An 18,542-nucleotide genomic window follows, 5' to 3' on the forward strand; every position below is an offset into this window, starting at 1 on the left:
TGTAGGTAAGTGATTGTGCTTTGTCTGTAATTAAGATACATTCATGCAATAGTGTTCCTAGGACTTTAGTCAATTTATTATCAGCCTCTAATTTTTGGTATGCCACACTGTTTCCTGCAACTGCCACTAAGTACCACAGACAGGAATAAAGACATATGATTCATAAGTATAAAACTTAGAAGGTGAAAATTCAGGGCTATATCTGATGAGGTTTTCCTACAAAAGTGGGTGGGGGCTTTTGTAGAGTACCAAAGTGGTGCAGGACCTTGTGTGGCAAAGCTGACCATTCTAGCTGTGGTGTTTTTAATATGCTTGGCCCATGGGAAGTGGCACTGTTAGGAGGTGTGGCCTTGTTGGAGAAAGTCATCACTATGAGGGTGGGCTTGGAAGCTCCACCCAGTGAGGGAAGAGTTTGTCTTTAGTCAGAGCAAGATACAGGACTCTTAGCTTCTTCTCGAATCATGTCTGCCTGGATGGTGCGATGCTTTCTGTCAGGATGATAATGGACTAACCTCTGAAGCTGTAAGCTAACTACAGTTAAATGTCTACCTATATAAGAGTGGCATAAATCATGGTTTCTCTTCACAGATGTAAAACTCTAAGACACTAGCTCAAGTCTTACCTCTTTTAAAGACGCCACAGTTCTGTTGGACTAGGGTCCTACCTGGTCCCCTTATTTATTTGTATCCATTGCCCACAAAGATTCCATCTGTTAATACCATGAGTTTTGATGGCAACATCAAAACTATGTGGTGGTACAAGGAAAGAAGTACATTTGTGACTTTCAAAGGTGGTTAAAAGTCATCATGTTAGCATGTACGTCAGCAGTAGTACAGAAGTAAGAGGAGGAGACCTTATAGAATCTTTCAGTGGAAGAACATGTACTTAGTAGGCACAAGACACTTGGTACAACTGCTAGCGAGACAGTCTAATCTTTAGTTTTCTGTCAGGCCTCAAATACCAAACTGAGAAAATGGCCTCTCTAGGGTAGCATGGGTACTTATTAGTCAAGCTGGACGAGAGTGCTGGTCAGCCATCCATATTCCTTGTCATTGACCTCACTGTGTCATGTCACTTTAGTCTTTTCTCCTTCTTGGTTCTCAGGTTGAACTTCCTATTCTAGTAATGCCTTTTTGTGTTATCTCAATAAACTTAATACAGTTAATTATTATAAACCAGAAAAACCCATTTCATAATTTTAAAAGTTACATATATTTATAATTGCCCTGTGAGTATGGGCTGTGTCTTTTTAGGGTTTTTATTGCTATCAACAGACACCATGGCCAAGGCAACTCTTATAAGGACAACATTTAATTGGGGCTGGCTTACATCATCAGGCTGGGAGCATGGCAGCATTTAGGTAAACATGGTGCGGGAGGAGCTGAGAGTTTTACATCTTCATCTGAAGGCTGCTAGGAGAAGAATGACTTCCAGGCAGCTAGGATCAAGGGGCTTAAAGCCCATGCCCAGTGATACACCTACTCCAACGAGGCCACACCTCCTAATGGTGCCACTCCCTGGGTCAAACATATTCAGATCACCACAGGTTCTGCCTGTGTTTGTGTATAGATGTATGAGGGCACATGTAAGTCTGCTCATGTGTGGAAGTCAGGAGAAAACATCCAGGGTTGATGCTGTCTTCTACTGGGATCAAACCCTGTTCCCTTCTGTAGTCACAAACTCATGAAGCCATTACTGGCCTTCAGCATCTTGTGGATGATTTAGAACAGCCACAGAGCTAACGTGGGTGCTGTCGAGTGGCAGGGTGTAAGCAGCACATACACTGTGTGAGGTGCCTGCTCTCCATTGATGGTTATGAGAGCTCTAACGTGGGTGCTGTCGAGTGGCAGGCTGTAAGCAGCACATACACTGTGTGAGGCGCCTGCTCTCCGTTGATGGTTATGAGAGCTCTTCTCCCAGGACTTACCAAAGGAAGGCTTAGTGAGATACTACAGGTTTTTCTCATGCTCTTAGCAGACCACCACCACATGACAGAGCTCGACATCAAACTGTATGTACAGGAAGTTTCAGCAGTTGGTTTAACATCTGTTCGTAAACGAGGGAGCTTTAGCCACTGTCTGCAGCTAGCTTGACTCCTATGTTCTCTTAAGTTCTGACCTCATTTGGAGCGTTGTGGTCTGAGGGGGAACTTGGCTTGTGTCAGTCAGACACACAGCTGGGTGCACCTGGTATAGCTGCTGTCTTCTTGCTCCCCAGAGTTGCCCGTGTCCTGGAATGTCTTGGGTACCACTACTTTTATGCTCTCTCACTCCTTCCCTGGGCCAATCTCTTCCTTCAGAGGAACACTATTTAAAGCAGTGTGGTAGAATGTACAAATCATTATTTCTGCCAAGTTGAAGAGTTGTTTCTTGGGACATGTGTGTCTTTGTTTGGAGTGATCTGGAATACACAGAAGCATCTGGCAACATATACTTTTCCTCTGTTTATCCCTATGAGGAAGGATGTCTGTGTATCTCTTACCCTTTTTGTAACATTCCTGGCTTCATTCCATGCTAAGATTCTGCTAAAGACAGCAGTGCCCAGTTTTATAATGAAGAGCTGACGGTGAATGATCTCCTTTTTATGTCTGTAGAAGGATTTCTGATTCCTTCATTTAGTTAAGATTTTCGGAAGAATCTTTTATGATTTCTTCTGTCCTTTAGAATGGCTTTGAATTACTTTAAATCTTTAAAATTGTTGAAACTCCAATTTTGTAGAGTAAATAGGCATTTATTTATTAATAAAACCTCAACTTTCTCTCTTTTGATCTGGGCAATGTATTTTATAGCCCTTAATCTACATTTGCTTAGGAAGAATGCAAAGACCAGTGTGAGTTTGAGCCTGTTACTGGGGCATTGGTGATAAGTCTGCCTCTGGTGTTTGTGTAAAGCAAGCCCTCTGACATAAAGTCCTGTGGACGTTACCCCCCACCCAGTACATCTGAAGAGAAGTCAGCCGCAGAGCGCCACACCTCATAGTCTGAGCCCGGCTGCAGCAGGCACGGGGACTGTTCGCTCCCACGCATTTGTGAAATAGGCAAAGGGCTAAGCCATTTGCAGAGACGTTGAACTTAGTTAGCAGCATAAGAAAAGTGATAGAGCACCTTGTCCTACTGTGTTTATAACTCCAGGTCTTGACAATGGTTTTATTTGTGTGCTAGGGGAAGTAGGGCAAGGTAGAAATGAGGGGAAAATATAGAATCCTATCTGAAGACAGCAGGAGCTTCCGTGGCATCCCGCCTGGGCTTCCCACCCCATATTCTCAGGCTTATGTAGTGCTAAGACCACCTTGTATCCTCCTCTTTTCATCTAAGAATTAAAAAGTAGGTTTAAGTAAGGAAATGAATGAAGGAGCTGGAAATGACTTCATGGAGCTGCTAGAGAGAGTATTTGATGCTTTTATCTTTACCTGTAGGATCTGAACTTAGATTCTGCTCAAAGTGAATCTGACTAGGAAAAGTGGGAGAGTCCCTGCCCCCATTACATTTGCAGTGCTCCAGGGAGTTAGGAAGGTGTACCTTAAAAACACAAGTATTTGAGCGCTAGCAGTCTTGGCTCTATATATTGCACCAATTTATTGCTCAGTTTCCCCATCTGAAGTTTGTAAGGCAGAAAGTAATGGGATGGAACTTCGGTTACATTCAAACAAGAGCAGACCTGACAGGATACTTAGTGTGTGTACTTACATAGACTTCTTTAAAAGGCAAAATTAATCTGTACTTGTGGTAGAAGATGTGGAATTACTGAAGCAGAGCCCTGACAGGTTTCCTGTGGAACTGGCATGTCCTAATTCTTGGTGTGGAGGGACTGTGGAATGACTCGGCAGGTAAAGGTCTTTGCCTCCTTACAACAAGCTGCCTGGCAACCCAACTTTGTTTGATCCTCAGAACTCACAAAGAGAGGGAGGGAGAGGACTGGCCGTCACATACCCACCCCCACTAGCAGTAATAATTTTAAAACTCACTGGGATGTGTGCTTGAATTGTGTGCCATCTCATATAAATGTTACAATAAAACTGAAAATGTGGACAAAGGCTCAAGTTCTCACCAAGCTGATACTGAGTGCAATAGGTACATGAATAGAAGAGTAGCTTCCCTTCTATCCAACATCTCTCCCTCCTGTTCTTCCTCCCTGAGATCAGATTAAAACCCCACCCAAGGTGAGGGAACTGCTGGTGTTTCCTGGGCGTGGCTCAGCATGAAATCTTACTGAGTATATAGCCAGTGTCCTGTAGTTGTAAGGATGTTTGTTCAGTGATTTTTTTTTTCAAGCCCTTTGGGTAGGATTGAGCTCCTTGGGGCATTTCCAAGCTTTTACTTACTTCTTAATCTAATCAAATCAAAAATTTACTGCGATTTTTTTTTGTTTTGTTTTTGTTTTTGTTTCTGTTTCTCACTGGTAGATGGAAGGCATGCGTGTACCTTTTGAACCTGCTGACCTTCCCTAAGCATGGTCTTCAAAGAAGAGTGTGGGCAGTGGTAGGATTTGTCCTGTACAGTGACTTTATTCATCAGCTTTGGGACTGATAGTTCCTAGCGAGGGAGCCGGATTCTGTGTGTACAGGTAACCATGTCTCTGCTTCCCTTCCCAACCTCTGCTTCTTGTAACTTTCAGAGCTTTAGACAAACTGAATGGATTCCAGTTAGAGAACTTCACCTTGAAGGTCGCCTACATCCCAGATGAAACTGCTGCCCAGCAAAATCCCTCACCACAGCTCCGAGGGCGCCGGGGACCAGGGCAGCGGGGCTCATCCAGGCAGACATCTCCAGGATCCGTGTCCAAGCAGAAACCCTGTGACCTGCCGCTGCGCCTGCTGGTTCCCACCCAGTTTGTTGGAGCCATTATAGGAAAAGAAGGTGCTACCATTCGCAACATCACCAAACAGACCCAGTCTAAGTGAGTGTGTGGGAAAGGGTGGGCATCTGTCTTCCTTTTGTGTTCATCATCAGGGTGTGATGCCTTTCTGGACAGAGTTAGGAGCTCTTTTACAATACCTAGGACAATGGCAGGGGAAGTCGTGTCACCTGATCATGCATTGTTTGTATAAAACTCAAAGAAAACCTCATTTTCTCACATGAACGGAAAGCAAGTGGTACTCGATGCCACTGTGATGGGAAAGGCCCTAGTGGACTACAGGGCTGTGTGTGTAGGCCATTCTCTATCACTTGCCCCCGCCTGCCTGCGGTGCTCCACCGTCTCACCTCAGCATCAGTGCAGAGATGACACTGTAGCCTGGGAGTACTTCAGTGAAGAACAGTCCATCCACTGGGAATGGTGGTCCACACCTGTCTCAGGAGGACCAGGAGTTCCTCAGCATTCTTAGCTGTGCAGTGAATTTGCAGATAGATGGGGCTACTTGAAACAGCCAAAATGACTGGCAAGTTAGCTTAGCACATCAAAGCACTTACCACGGGGACCAAACACCACCACCACCTGCATTCCATCCCTGCTTCCTGTGATGGAAGGAGAGAACAGTCTCCTGAAAGTGGTCCTCTGATTTTTCAGAAAATGTTTTTACGTGTGTGTGTGTGTGTGTGTGTGTGTGTGTGTGTGTGTGTGTGTGTACCTGCCTGCCTGCCTATAATAGCCTGAAGAGAGCATTAGGTCTATTAGAACTAGACTTACAGGTTGCGCTTCCTGGCATGAGTCCTGGAGACTGATCTCAGTTCCTTGTGCAGTGTTTTTAACTGCTGAGTGATCTTTCCAGCCCCTCAGATGTGCATCCAGGCATACCCACTCACACACTCACCCACTCACCCACTCACACACTCATACACTCACACACTCACACACTCACCCACTCACACACTCATACACTCACCCACTCACACACTCACACACTCATCTACTCACCCACTCACACACTCATCTACTCACACACTCACACACTCACACATTCACTCACTCACACACCCACTCACACACTCACCCACTCACCCATTCACACACTCACACACTCACCCACTCACACATTCACCCACTCACACACTCACACACTCACACACTCACACACCTCACACACCCACAAGTGAAGAACAATGTTTTATCCTCCAGTCTAAGTTTGTCCTGTGAATAAGCTGAACTTAGAATGGCTTTTTCTTGAGAATGTTTGATAATGTTATTTGTCAGGCTTTAAGGGATAGGGAAATCGTGATCAAACTTCAGAACTCACTTGGGTGCAGTCAGGTGGGAACTAATGTCATTCTTCACCACAGCCTCAGTGCACAGAGCCACTGCCCAATATATAAGAAGCCACTGCATCTTCAAATGATCAAGATGGCTGTGCACGAATTATGTTTGAAACCCATTGCCCAAATCTAAGCTCCTGTCTTTGACTGCAAGTGCCATCACATTACAGGTTACGTGCTTTATCCTGTAAACGATGCTTTGTGCAGTCCACGTGGATAGGTTGATTCAAGGAAGCTGGCTGAAATCTCCGCATCCACCTCTCCATCTGTAGAGGGCTACAAGACAGACACCTGGCTGGCCTGCCCAGCCATGCTCCCTGAAGAGCTGAAGCATTTCCTAGGGAAGAAGTTAACGGGTTGTATAAAAACCACATCTTTCTACAGCTTGACCCATCTACAGAAATGACTAGATGACTTTAGTTTTTAATTTAGTTAAGAATAAGGGTTTCATGTGATTAGAGAAATTAAGTGTGGTCTTTTTCTGAAAATTGCCTGAGTGTGTTTCACGGGCCTCAGAGAGACAGTCATATTCATCACAGACACCTTCCTGAAGCCAACTGGGAGACTCATTGTCATGCAGAACCTAAAAGAATTGTATGTAGTGATGGTTGCGTGCTTACCCAGCCTGCTGGGACATCCTATTCTGCTTACCCCTGCTTTGAAGCAAGAGACACTAAGTGTTGGATACCTATGTGTAAAATTAATGATTCCAAATTTATAATTAGTGGGTGGGGAAAACAACTGAACCATTATCACGGTCAAGACCTCTTAAATTTTCCATGTGACCCCTATTTACCTAAGAAAAATGTACATATCCTTCAAAAACTGGTCTGAAGGTTCAAATCAAGCATTTACCGATAATAGATCCTTAAAAAATAGTATTTAAAATAATTCTTTGGTATTGTTGTGATTCTGCCATCAATTAGCACAGTGGAGGTAGAAGCCTTGGGCGCTGCCACGTAAAGAATGAACTATTGGCCGAGGAGTTGACTGCAGGACATGGGACAGCTGCGAGTGTTTCATAGCAGATCGATGCTTTGACTCTGTCTCTGTGTGGAGCACACTGCTTCACATAAACATGTAGGGCAGAATGGCACAAGTATATTTAGGCCCTTCGAGAAGTTGTTGGAAATTCTGCCCCAGTCCCAAGCCAAAACCATTGAATGATTTTTTTTTTTAATGAAACTCAAATCAGCAACTCAAGCACCAATTTCTAAAATCAAATATTTGTACACAGTACAATCTATCATATGCCAGCTTGATGTATGCTGAGGAATGGTGGTAGGAAAATGACAAAAGTCTTTGTTTTTTCTCAATTAAACCATTATGTTTCTCTAAGAAAGAATATTGTAGGTGTTCAGTAAAAACAATAATCCTGCATCAGAGGTTTGAAGGCAGTGTTCTTGGTATAAAAGAAATGCATACAAGGTGCGGTTCAAAGTGCACATGCTGTTTGTTGAGAGCTAAGGCTGCAGTAAAGTTACATGATCCATGTCCAAGTGCTTCCAGAAACACATTGGATTCATTTCACTTGAGATTGGGAAATGAATTTTGGTCACCTCCTGTTCAGAAACCTTTTCTATTGCAAAAATTTTCACAGCCCTCACATTAGTAATGGGACCCATGTGAAATTGTGACCCATAGTTTAAGATGCTGGGACATGGGTCAGTTTACCTAACTTTCATCTAAAAGTGTAGAGTGACGTGCCTCCCTCCATCCCTTACCTTTGGGAACTTAGTACATGGCTGCTTCTTGGTGTAGCAGCTTTAGTTGCTTTCTGGACTGCTAATGGGATCTGTCAGATAAAGGAGCCTTAAGCTGAACTTCAGGTAGGCAGATGGGGCAAAGCAGAACGGAGTGCTTCTGTCATATCTGATGATTCAGTTTCTGAGCTCTGCCAGTGGATTTAATTATTTCTTACCGTTGTAACTAATCATTACCAGAGCCCGTGTTCTGGAATAGTCCCAGGGCAGGGTGCTGATCACCAGAGCAACATTCCTTTCTCAGGATCAGAGTTTATAGCCCTCAGCCCAGTAAAAGGGTGAAAACGTACACCAAAGGAGGGGCCATGAGCATGTCAGAGGACAGCCACATGGCTGATAGTGACGAGGTTGTAAAACTGGTTAGGCAGACGGGATTGGAACTGTTATCTAGATATACATTAATGTAGTATATATTCATAGTACTTACTTGTTTCATTTCTATATTAAGTTACAGGTTTTAATTCTGAGGCAAATTCTAATAAAATGAAAAGCAAGTTTAGTTTTATTGGCTCGTTGAAGTGGCTGTTCTTAGGGCAGTGAGACCTTAAGAGAGGAGGAAACTCTCAAAAAAAAAAAAAAAAAAAAAAAAAAACCCAAAAAACACAGCAGTTGGTTAGATGTCCCTAAAACACACACTATGAGGTAGTTAATGTTCTCACAACAGCAAACTTAATTCATGGCTTATTAAAATTGTACAAATGCACAAACTTTTAAAAGAACGAATTAGATTCTTGTCCTCTGAGTCATTAGGTTTTGGGTGTTGTATCTTTATATAGGATTAATTATATGCATCTGTCAACTTGTAACTTTAAAAATGACACATGGTATTTTCACTTAAGATCAAGGACTTCTTACTATGTTGCTACAGCCTGTAAAAAGTAGCTGCAGATGTAGCTTAATGGTACTTGTTCCCTGCTCCCGATGTCCTGGGCACCATCTCTGGTATCACAGAGGGAAACCAGCTGTGTGACTTATACAGACAGTGACTGTAACATCTTCATCTTCATTCTAACCAGCAGAGTGTTAATGCCAATGTTTTTTTTTTTCTTAGTAGAAATAGTTCCACAATAAACATTACCATACCAGTGACTTCTGACTAGATTCTCTGCATGAACACTTGGCAGTTTCTAGAGAAGTTTTTGTCACATCTGGGTGAAGGGTACTATTGTCATCTCATAGGCAGTGCACATCTAACGGCTGCTGCTAGATCCACAGAAAGAATGAGCTTGGCATAAGATGGATGAGTGTTGAGGGTGAGAAATTGCACTCAGTCAGCCCACTCTCTGGACCGTTGAGTCAGAAATGGTGTGGACCTTTGAGGTGGCTCAGCAGGGCACTGTTTGCAGTGGGAGCCAAACTGAGTTTGACCCCATGAATCCATGTGAAAGCTGGATGCAGATGGCACATATCAGGGCCCAAGCACTCCTGCTGGGACATGGGACCCCCAAAAAAACAGCAGGTCAGCTAGCTTGGAGTGAAAGCATGGCAGGAACAAGAGGGACCTTTCACCAGTGAAGTGGAACGGTGTGTGTGTGTCCTGCTCACAGACATCGTTCACAACATGATACTTTTAAAAATCAGCATTATACCTTCAGCTGGTCAGTTTGCCACCAAAAATGTGGATCAGCCTCATTACCCTTCACTTCAACAGTAGTTCATTTTATGGATCTTAAAATATTTACAGGTCTAGAAAAACTTATGTGTTAATTGGCATAGATATAATTATTAGCTGGTCTAAATATCAGTTGAGCTTATTGTTGACTTGCTCTGTGTGTGTGTGTGTGTGTGTGTGTGTGTGTGTGTGTGTGTGTGTGTGTGTTCTGAGGCAGAGTTTCTCTGTGCAGCTCTGGCTGTCCTGGAATTCTCTCTGTAAATCAGGCTGGCCTCAAACTCAGACTCCTGCTTCTGGGATTAAAGGCGTGTCCACTGCCACTTGGCTTTTTCTTTTTAAAACAGCCAGTTGGCCACCTCTTTAGTCGAGTTCCTATCACCATTTGTTGCTGCCTTTCTCTGTCAAGAAGGAAGAACCCTGTCAACAAATACTGGATGAGTAAGGTCTGCTGTAAGGTACCTGGTGAAGGTTCTGTGTCTGAGGGGGACCAGCTGTGGGATTCTGGCTCTGGTTCTCTTGACATGCATAGTTCTCTGCATCTCAGGCTCTTGACACTACACGGTTGCTCTGGGCATATGAAGGGAAGCTTTAAGCACACACAACGTAGGCAGAATGAAAAGATGCCCATGCTTGGTTGGATTGAGAAGAGAGAGCATTCCTGGAACTGAAGTTTGTCTGAGGGCCGAGGCTAAAGTTCAGTGTTGCATAGTGTATTAGTATGTGTATGGTTGCTCTGATCAAAACCAGCTTGAGGCAGGAAAAGCTTTCACTGACTCAGGTTCTAGGGAAGACAGCCATTGTTGTAGTGATGGGGGTAGAGGAGGAGCCATTTTGTCAGATTGTATCACAGTCAGGTAGCAGGGAAAATGAAGGGTCCTGTTCATATTGCTTTTCTTTTTACACAGTCCAGGATCCCAGACCAGGAAACGGTGCTGCCTCCATTTACAGCATGCTTTCTTCAGTCTATAAACTCTCAAACATGCCTGGAAATTTGTTACCATGGTGACTATAAGCCCCATCAAGATGATAGTCAATATTATCCCCCATAACAAGAAGAGTGCACGAAATTTCCCAGGTTTGCATGAACTGGACGTGGTGGTGAATGCCTGTGGTTTTAGCAGAGGCAGGAAAGCTGGAAGCCAAGGTCCTTTCCCACTTTGTAGGGAGTCTAAGGCCAGCCTGGATACATGGACCAGGTCTTAAAACATCCCCCACCCCATCTGTACCTCACTGGTGTTGACAGCTGACATCAGTTTCTGCTTTTATAAAAGTGGGTCTTCCTTGTTCCTCTGTTAGTCCTGCGGCTTGTAGTTGGTAATTGAAGACTCCTTGTGGTGCATACACACTGACTGTTCTCATCTTCCTTTCTTCCTGTCTGCTGTCAGAATCGATGTCCATCGTAAGGAGAACACAGGGGCCGCGGAGAAGCCCATAACTATCCTCTCTACCCCTGAAGGCACCTCTGCAGCTTGTAAGTCTATTCTGGAGATTATGCATAAGGAAGCGCAAGATATAAAATTGTGAGTAACGAGGTCTAGCCTGCGAAGAGGGTTCTTTGCTTTGTTGCAGATTTCTCTGACACGGTTCTTGGGAATTGCTAAGCAGCAGAGGGGAATGCTACCCCGATGAGAGTGTTTGTTACTGTTGACCTGGTATGAATCATTAAGTCTTTTAGAAACTGAAATGCTCCATTTTCACTCATACTTATGTATGGAACAAGCAGCCATAATAGGGTGAGACATACAGCTAAGACATAGCCAACCGAGGGCCGAGAAGTAATTTGGTATTCACCCCAGACTGGCCCCAGGACTTTACTGGCGACCTTGGGCATTCTGTTTTTGTCTACACCCAGCCCCACATGCACAATAGGGCATGCAAGAGTGAATGAACCTAATCCTGTGCTAAGGGCAACTAGAGATTGATCTGGGTGATCAGTCTAGAGCAGACTGTCTCTGCCATCAAAAAGCTAGGTTGGGTTCCGTGCCAACACTGAACATAGCAAGGAAGGCCCCAGGAGGTAGTATTCATAAAGTATGCTTTAGGGATAGGTGTTTTGTGTGGGTATAATAATGTTTTTAGTATAGAGAAAATACAGGAAAAGCCCACTGCATGGAGTCCCCTGCGGCATTTAAAAAGTGGGATGTGCAATGTGGAAATTCTGAAAGGGGCGCTGGTGAAGTCTGGTGGGTGAGGTGTCTGCTGAGTAAGCATGAGGACCTGAGCTTGGGTCCCTAGACCATGTCAAAGCTAGCTGTGCTGGTGCCATTTGTGTATCTCTGGCTTTGGGGAAATAGAGACAGCAGGTGGGGAGGGGGTTTCGGGCCAGCATGTCTAGCCAATCAGCGAGCTCGAGGTTCAGTGAGAGACACTACCTCAAAAGATAAGGTGGTGAGCAACAGAGACAGATGTGTGACACTTCTGGCCAACACATATGCACTCATGGGTGAGTACACTAACAGGCATGTGTCTCCCATGCGGGACCACTGTTGACTTTTGAGACTTGTTCATCTCCAGGTGTGTGGTTTCAGGGTTACCCACTTTTGTGCAATGCTTTTTATTTCTGTGTAGTATTTTAATTTGGACATTGTGTTCCACTTTGACTAGGAGAATCTGTCATGAGTGTAGACCTTACCTGTCTTAAAGATGAAATCCTGTGTAAATAACCTATTATTTACCCTCCGACCTGCATCAGTTGCTAGAATGTAGGTTAATTACAGCTCACTGTACACTGGAGCCAGGGTGACATTTCTTATTCTGCAGTTAGGGAGGAAATGTTTAATGAAAGAACATTGTCTTTTTATCCAGTGTTTACTTTCCCTGACTTTTTGACCATTTTTCTGTTTACAGCACAGAGGAGATCCCCTTGAAGATTTTAGCTCATAATAACTTTGTAGGTCGTCTCATTGGTAAAGAAGGAAGAAACCTTAAAAAAATCGAGCAAGACACGGACACTAAAATCACAATATCTCCGTAAGTGCCATCTTGTTTGTGAATCGGGTTTTTTTTTTGTTTTTTTTTTTAAAGATTTATTTATATGAGTGCAGTGTTGCTGTCTTCAGACGTACCAGAAGAGGGCACCAAATCCCATTACAGATGGTTGTGAGCCACCATATGGTTGCTGGGAATTGACCTCAGGTCCTCTGGAAGAGCAGTCAGTGCTCGTAACCAGAGTCATCTCTCTAGCAGGGGATATTTTTAAGCTGTGTGTTTTGTTCACGGCTCCCTTCTTACAACTATTTCTGCTCTGCTGTTAGGTTGTGAGCCTGTTCCTCAGCCAGCTTGCCTGCCCTGTTTCTAGTCATCTTTAAATGAAATGAAACCACGTGCCCAGTCACTGCTATTGGGGGAGTGGGAGGGAAGTCGGTACAAGTCTCAGACTTGGGTCTTTGGTGCGTGGTCCCCCATTTTCTCCTGATGCTGCGCGAGCCATTGGGTTTCTTTTGTCATGTGGGGCCGAATGACTGTCACCTGGCTTCCTCCTGTCATTTTTGTTTGTACTCTCTTGCCCACAGATTGCAGGAACTGACGCTCTACAATCCGGAACGCACCATTACAGTTAAAGGCAATGTTGAGACGTGTGCCAAGGCTGAGGAGGAAATCATGAAGAAGATTAGGGAGTCTTACGAAAATGATATTGCTTCCATGAATGTTAGTTGTGGTGTGGGGATGTCATGGTTCAATGGAGAGTTAAATGTCTTTTGCTAGGATCTTTCAGTGGCTCCAGCGCTACACTTGTTTTAAGTGAGTTGTCAGTACCAGACCAAATCCTGGGATGGCACACAAGCCTTCACACTGGGCCTAGCTGTTTCTGTGCTTAGTAACAAATTAGGTAGCTTTCATGCCTTCCTGCTTGATACACAAGGATTGATTAATACCTGCCTACCAAAGGTTATTACCTTCTTTCCTGTATTAATTTGAGGATGTACGCATTAGAAGGTAAATTAGGTTTTATTTCCCACCAACAGTTTGTGAGCCACAGCTTTCTTCTCTGTATTAGATAGCTGGTATCTCCTATTTTACATGCTCTTTAAGATTACAGCAAGTACCATGCATGTAAAATTACTATTAGAGAAACACAGACTTAAGTGCCAAGGCAGTGTGGAGGGAGCCCGGCAGCTTGGAAGGCTGACGTGGGTGGATTGCAAGGTCAAGTCCATCTTGAATTTAGGGTCATGTCTTGAATATAGTACAGGCTTAGGGGCTAGTGTAGCTCCTGTGCTAGAATGTCGCCTAGCATGCTTCAGCCTCTACACTGCAGAAACACAAGTCTGAATATTACTGTGCTGCCCGTATAAACCTGGGAGATTGAGAATTCCATATGGCAAATGTAGCGAAGGCTTTGAAAGCAAATTCCTGCCACTATTTAATGGATGGAATGGTGCTGGCAGTGGGACAGTTCAAAAGCCCACCATGTAAAAGGTGCTCCTTAAATGTGAGGTGAGTGATTTAAGAAGCTTCGGTTGGGCCTGTCATATGACACAGAAGGGAATATGACAGTATTATGTCTGTGTGAAGAGCCTGGAATGCTGGTCATTTTATCCCATATGATGGCCTGCCTGTCCCATGTGAATGCTGTTTAGCTAAGTGGTTCATAAATGACTGAACATTAGTTCACACTCCTAGGTCTGTTAGTGTCAGGTATTCTCCAGTTCAGTTCTAGTCTCTACCTTTTCTAACTCTGAGCACTTTCTGCTCTTCCAAGGACTAGGGTTTGATTTCTAGCACCCATATAGCAGCTCACAACCATCTGATTCCAACTCTAGGGCCTCTGTAGGCAGTGCATGCCCGTGGTATGCAGCTATACAAGCAACTAAAGCATCTACACTCAAATATTTAAAACATAAATAAACCGGCACAGTAGTCCCTCCATGGGTTCTGCGTCTCCCAAAGGTGTGCTTAGAGTAAAGACTAGACCTGATTTTGAAGGATTCAGCTAGAGGCAAGGAGTGAGGATCCTCTCCCAGCCTGTGCTGAGTACCTGGTGTGACTTCAGATAGTGCAGCTCATTAGTCCCCCTTGGCTAGTGCAGGACTCTGAGGGTGTTTGTGGAAGACCTGCAGTGTGCAGAGCACCATTCTGTCTTCAGTGCTCCGGGCTGGAGAAGGGAGGGACCATGCTTCCCTGCGTGCCTTTCAGACTCCAGTGCAGTGCAACCAGCGTTCAAATTTAACAGTGCTGAGAGCCATCAACACTCCCTAGAATTCTGTCAGAATGCCTACTGTGTTTAAAAAAAACGAGTCTTAGTGTGTTTTTTTTTTTTTTATCAGACAATCTGAATTCTGACATTTACAAATACTCACTCCCTTGACTCTTCTGATAGAAAATTAAAGGTCCTCTTTACCATTTCAGCTTCAAGCACACTTAATCCCTGGATTAAATCTGAATGCCTTGGGTCTGTTCCCACCCACTTCAGGGATGCCACCTCCCACCTCAGGGCCCCCTTCAACCATGACTCCTCCCTACCCACAATTTGAGGTAAGTTCTTTGATGCTTGCTGTCACACTTAAGTGCCTTAGTGTCGCTGCAGTACAAGCTAAGTGGTAAAATGGTCCTGCCAAAACTCCGTGTAGTGTGATCTGTTACTTGTCAATGGCAACTTTTCATTCACCCCCAAATAATAAGCATGAGTTGTTCTTAAGTGTTTGGGGTGGTAGCGTTCTGCAAATATGTCATTTCAATAAAAGAGTAGTTTTACTGGATTTGTTTTGTTGGTTTGTTTTTTGGTTTAGTACTTTGGGTTTTAGTGTTGAGGCAAAGATGTTTTTAGAAGATTTCCATGCTGGACACAGTGTATATACTTGTAAGTCCAGCACTCCTATTGAGGCAGGAGGATTGTGAGGTTGAGGTAATCTGGCATCCATGGCAAGACTGTCTCAAAGAAAAATTTTTTTCTTTATTTTTACCACCTAGAAATTAACTGCTTTAGAAGGCCCATGTAGGCTGGGCTTGTTTTCCATTGGGTGTTGTATGTTTCTTGTCAGTGAACCAAGGGTGTTTACCTCACAGTTCTACCGTGTTCATGAATAGAACATGGAATAGCTTGCATTCTGTAGAGATTATATAACAAATATATTTATTTATTGAGACAGAACCTTTTAAAATTTTATTTTATATGCATGAGTATTTGCTTACATGTATGTCTGAGCCACATGGACCTGGTACTGACAGATGTCAGAAGAGGGGTATTGGGTCTCCTAGAGCTGTAGTTATGAATGGCCATGTGGGTTCCAGATATTGAACCCAGCTTCTGTTCCTGCCTCTAGGTTTCTGCCTTGAATCTTGTATCTTTCTCTGCAACTCACTCTAGTTGTTTAAGCCTGGAAACTATATTACAAATTGAGGATGGCTTTCACAGTGAATAAACTTTTTTTTTTTTTACTGAATAAACACCTAGAAGTGATAGTATGTACCTTTATCATCAGCTACTTGGTCCGGATGGGGTGGACTAAAGAAGGGAGGATGCTTGAGCTGACAGCCTGGAGAGTGTGTCTCCATCATGTGAAGCCTTCAGCTCAGATTTGGGTACTGTGAAGTAGCTGGCAGATTTGCACCTGATGGTGACAGTTTTGGGGAAAAAAGATTGGATTCACCCCAAGTCTGACCTAGCTCTGCTGTGAATAGTGCTGTTGAAGGTCAGGTTTCTTATTGCCCTGGGTCTGTTTTCACAATGAAAAACCTGTAATCTCAGCCTCCACTACTGGGGCATGAATACTGCTGTGGGTTCTAGGTCAGACTGGGCTAGTGGGTGGGACCAGGCAAGCCCAAGCTACAGGGTAAGACCTCAAGTTGAAAGCGAGTATGGGGGATAGAGACCCATGTTGATGCTAGCTAGCACTTAGGAAATAGAGGCAGGTGGATCTCTGAGTTCAAGGCCAGTCTGGTCTACATAGTGAGTTCCAGGAGAATTGGAGCTAAATACACATTCTATTTCCATGTTCCTCCAGAAAGCAGTTTATAACTACATAAAAACGTGTAATTACTCATTTTCTTAAAGAGTTTCCTTCAGAATTGCCAATAGAATCATAAGGTATTTTCATGAGGTATATTTAGATTGAGAGTTATCGGAGAATGCTAATACTGGTAAAGTCAAGGCCACAAACACTCTCGATATAGGAAAAAAGTGTAGCTTAGTGTTTGGTTTTTATATCCTGATGGTGATATCGTTATGAAACATTGGTTTTAGGGGGCTGGAGAGATGATTCAGTGGGTAAGGTTCCATGTTCAATTCCCCTGTCATGATGAGACACACACACACACACACACGCACACACACACACACACATACACCCATACTAAATTAAATGAAACGAACAAACACTGGTTTCTATCAGTCCTGTGGAAGTTAGCAGGAAACTTAAACTTAAACTGGATCTCGGGGTGAGGGTTCTCTTCTCTTTTTATGCCTCTTGCTTTTCCAACCTTCCTTTCTGTCCTTGCGTCATTTTCACCCCTCCTGGAGCCTTTCTCATTCATCCACTGCTGTCTTCTGTGGAGTTCAGCATTACTATCTCCCTGCCTGAGGGGAAACTAGCTTTTCTGTGGCTATAATTTCCCCAGGCTGGCTGATTAGAGTCCCCTGAGAAGGGCCCTGCCCAGCTTCCCTTTGTAAGCTCCCCAGGTGACTTGATCTGTAGTGAGACTGGCAACAGCAGCCACCCTGTGTCCCACTTTCCTGAATCAAATCTCAGTTGGAGAGGGCAGAGCTTGGGAGTGTGGCTTTGTAAATGTTGACTTTCTTGCTGCTCACTCATTGTCAAGAGCTGTTCCACAAGAATGTTACTAGGCAGGAGAGGAGACATAATTGCTGGAGGAAAGCATTTTTTTTTTCACATCAGTGCATGTGAGAAAAGATTTAAAGAGACCATAAACACCCTGCTGATGTGTTCCTCTTTTTATCCTGTTCTGTGTCTTATTTTAGAGAATAGTTTAAAAACCACTACCAGAAACAAGTACCTTTACCCTTTCTTCTTTAGTCATTTGACCTCTAAGCATCCGTCAGGCCAAAACATGTCTGTGGGATGCTGCCACGGGTGCGTTCTCACTCTTCCGAATCTGCTGTGTTATGCTGTGTAGATGGAGAATGTGCTTGCCCAAGTTATGGGAGGAGAGATGTCTTAAAGCTAGTATGAGCCTACTGCTCCTCCCAGTACTATTTAACACCATTCTTCAGCCCAAAGCAATTACTCAGACTGGCCAGTGGTTTAGTCCAGCCATCAAAGAAACAAAAAACAATGCCAGTGCCTGTAAGGGCAGTGTTCTAAAGCATGCGTTGATATTTAACCCCTGATAAGCACAGGGTCACCTTCTCCATTCCCAGAGTTAATACCTGGAAACCCTTAGCTCACACCCAGAGACCCACAGTACTACATTGTTCAATGAGGTAATAACAAAAGGAACAGACAAGGAAGCTTTGTCTAGCTGCAGGGATCCTGGGAAGCAATGGCTCTGGGGGTAGCAGTGTGTCTGTTGAACATGGATAGAAACATGGATGCTGGAGCAGCCATTCCTGACAGTCTAGGTGGGCTTAGCTTTTCACCTCTCGAAGGTGAAACTCCAGAGCCCGTGAGTTCTTTCAGAGAGAAAGGGAGATTCAGTGGTGAGGAGGACATTTCATATTGCAGTCTCCACCCCTATGGGTTTATTTTATTGACACGCAGAGCATAGACAGGTATTCTGAGAATTCTGTGTTTGTGGATATCACCTGGGATAAATTCTCCTTTCTTGTGGCTGTTTATGGTTCTCAGCCTTATTTCTAAATCTGAATCACTGATATGTTAATCTCCCAGTTTGCATTAACTGCTAAAAATTTATTGAGGAAACAGAGCTCCTTTGAACAGCTCCCCCACCCCTGTTTTGTTATTGTTCTAATGTATTCTCTAGCTTATCTCAGAAAAGTGTCTATAGAAAAATCATGTTGTGTGTAGGGTTTTGAAGGGTCAGTTGCCTTAGATGTATCTACTGGGATCTTGAAGGCAGGAAG

The 18,542-nt window shown here is 43.9% G+C and overlaps 1 protein-coding gene across 1 annotated transcript in view; it reads left to right on the forward strand.

Moving 5' to 3' along the window:
• Positions 1 to 18,542, forward strand: part of IGF2BP3 (insulin like growth factor 2 mRNA binding protein 3) — a gene marked incomplete at both ends in the record, with an annotated part of 117,948 nt that overhangs the window by 84,532 nt on the left and 14,874 nt on the right. Inside the window, 5 exons of the mRNA XM_080932246.1 lie at positions 4,614 to 4,895; positions 10,948 to 11,082; positions 12,410 to 12,532; positions 13,075 to 13,210; positions 14,912 to 15,037. Of these exons, the coding sequence (XP_080788372.1) occupies positions 4,614 to 4,895; positions 10,948 to 11,082; positions 12,410 to 12,532; positions 13,075 to 13,210; positions 14,912 to 15,037 (802 nt within the window). The remainder of the gene's footprint in view (positions 1 to 4,613; positions 4,896 to 10,947; positions 11,083 to 12,409; positions 12,533 to 13,074; positions 13,211 to 14,911; positions 15,038 to 18,542) is intronic.

This window comes from Micromys minutus (genome assembly GCF_963924665.1).
Source record: "Micromys minutus genome assembly, chromosome: 18".
NCBI lineage: Eukaryota > Metazoa > Chordata > Mammalia > Rodentia > Muridae > Micromys > Micromys minutus.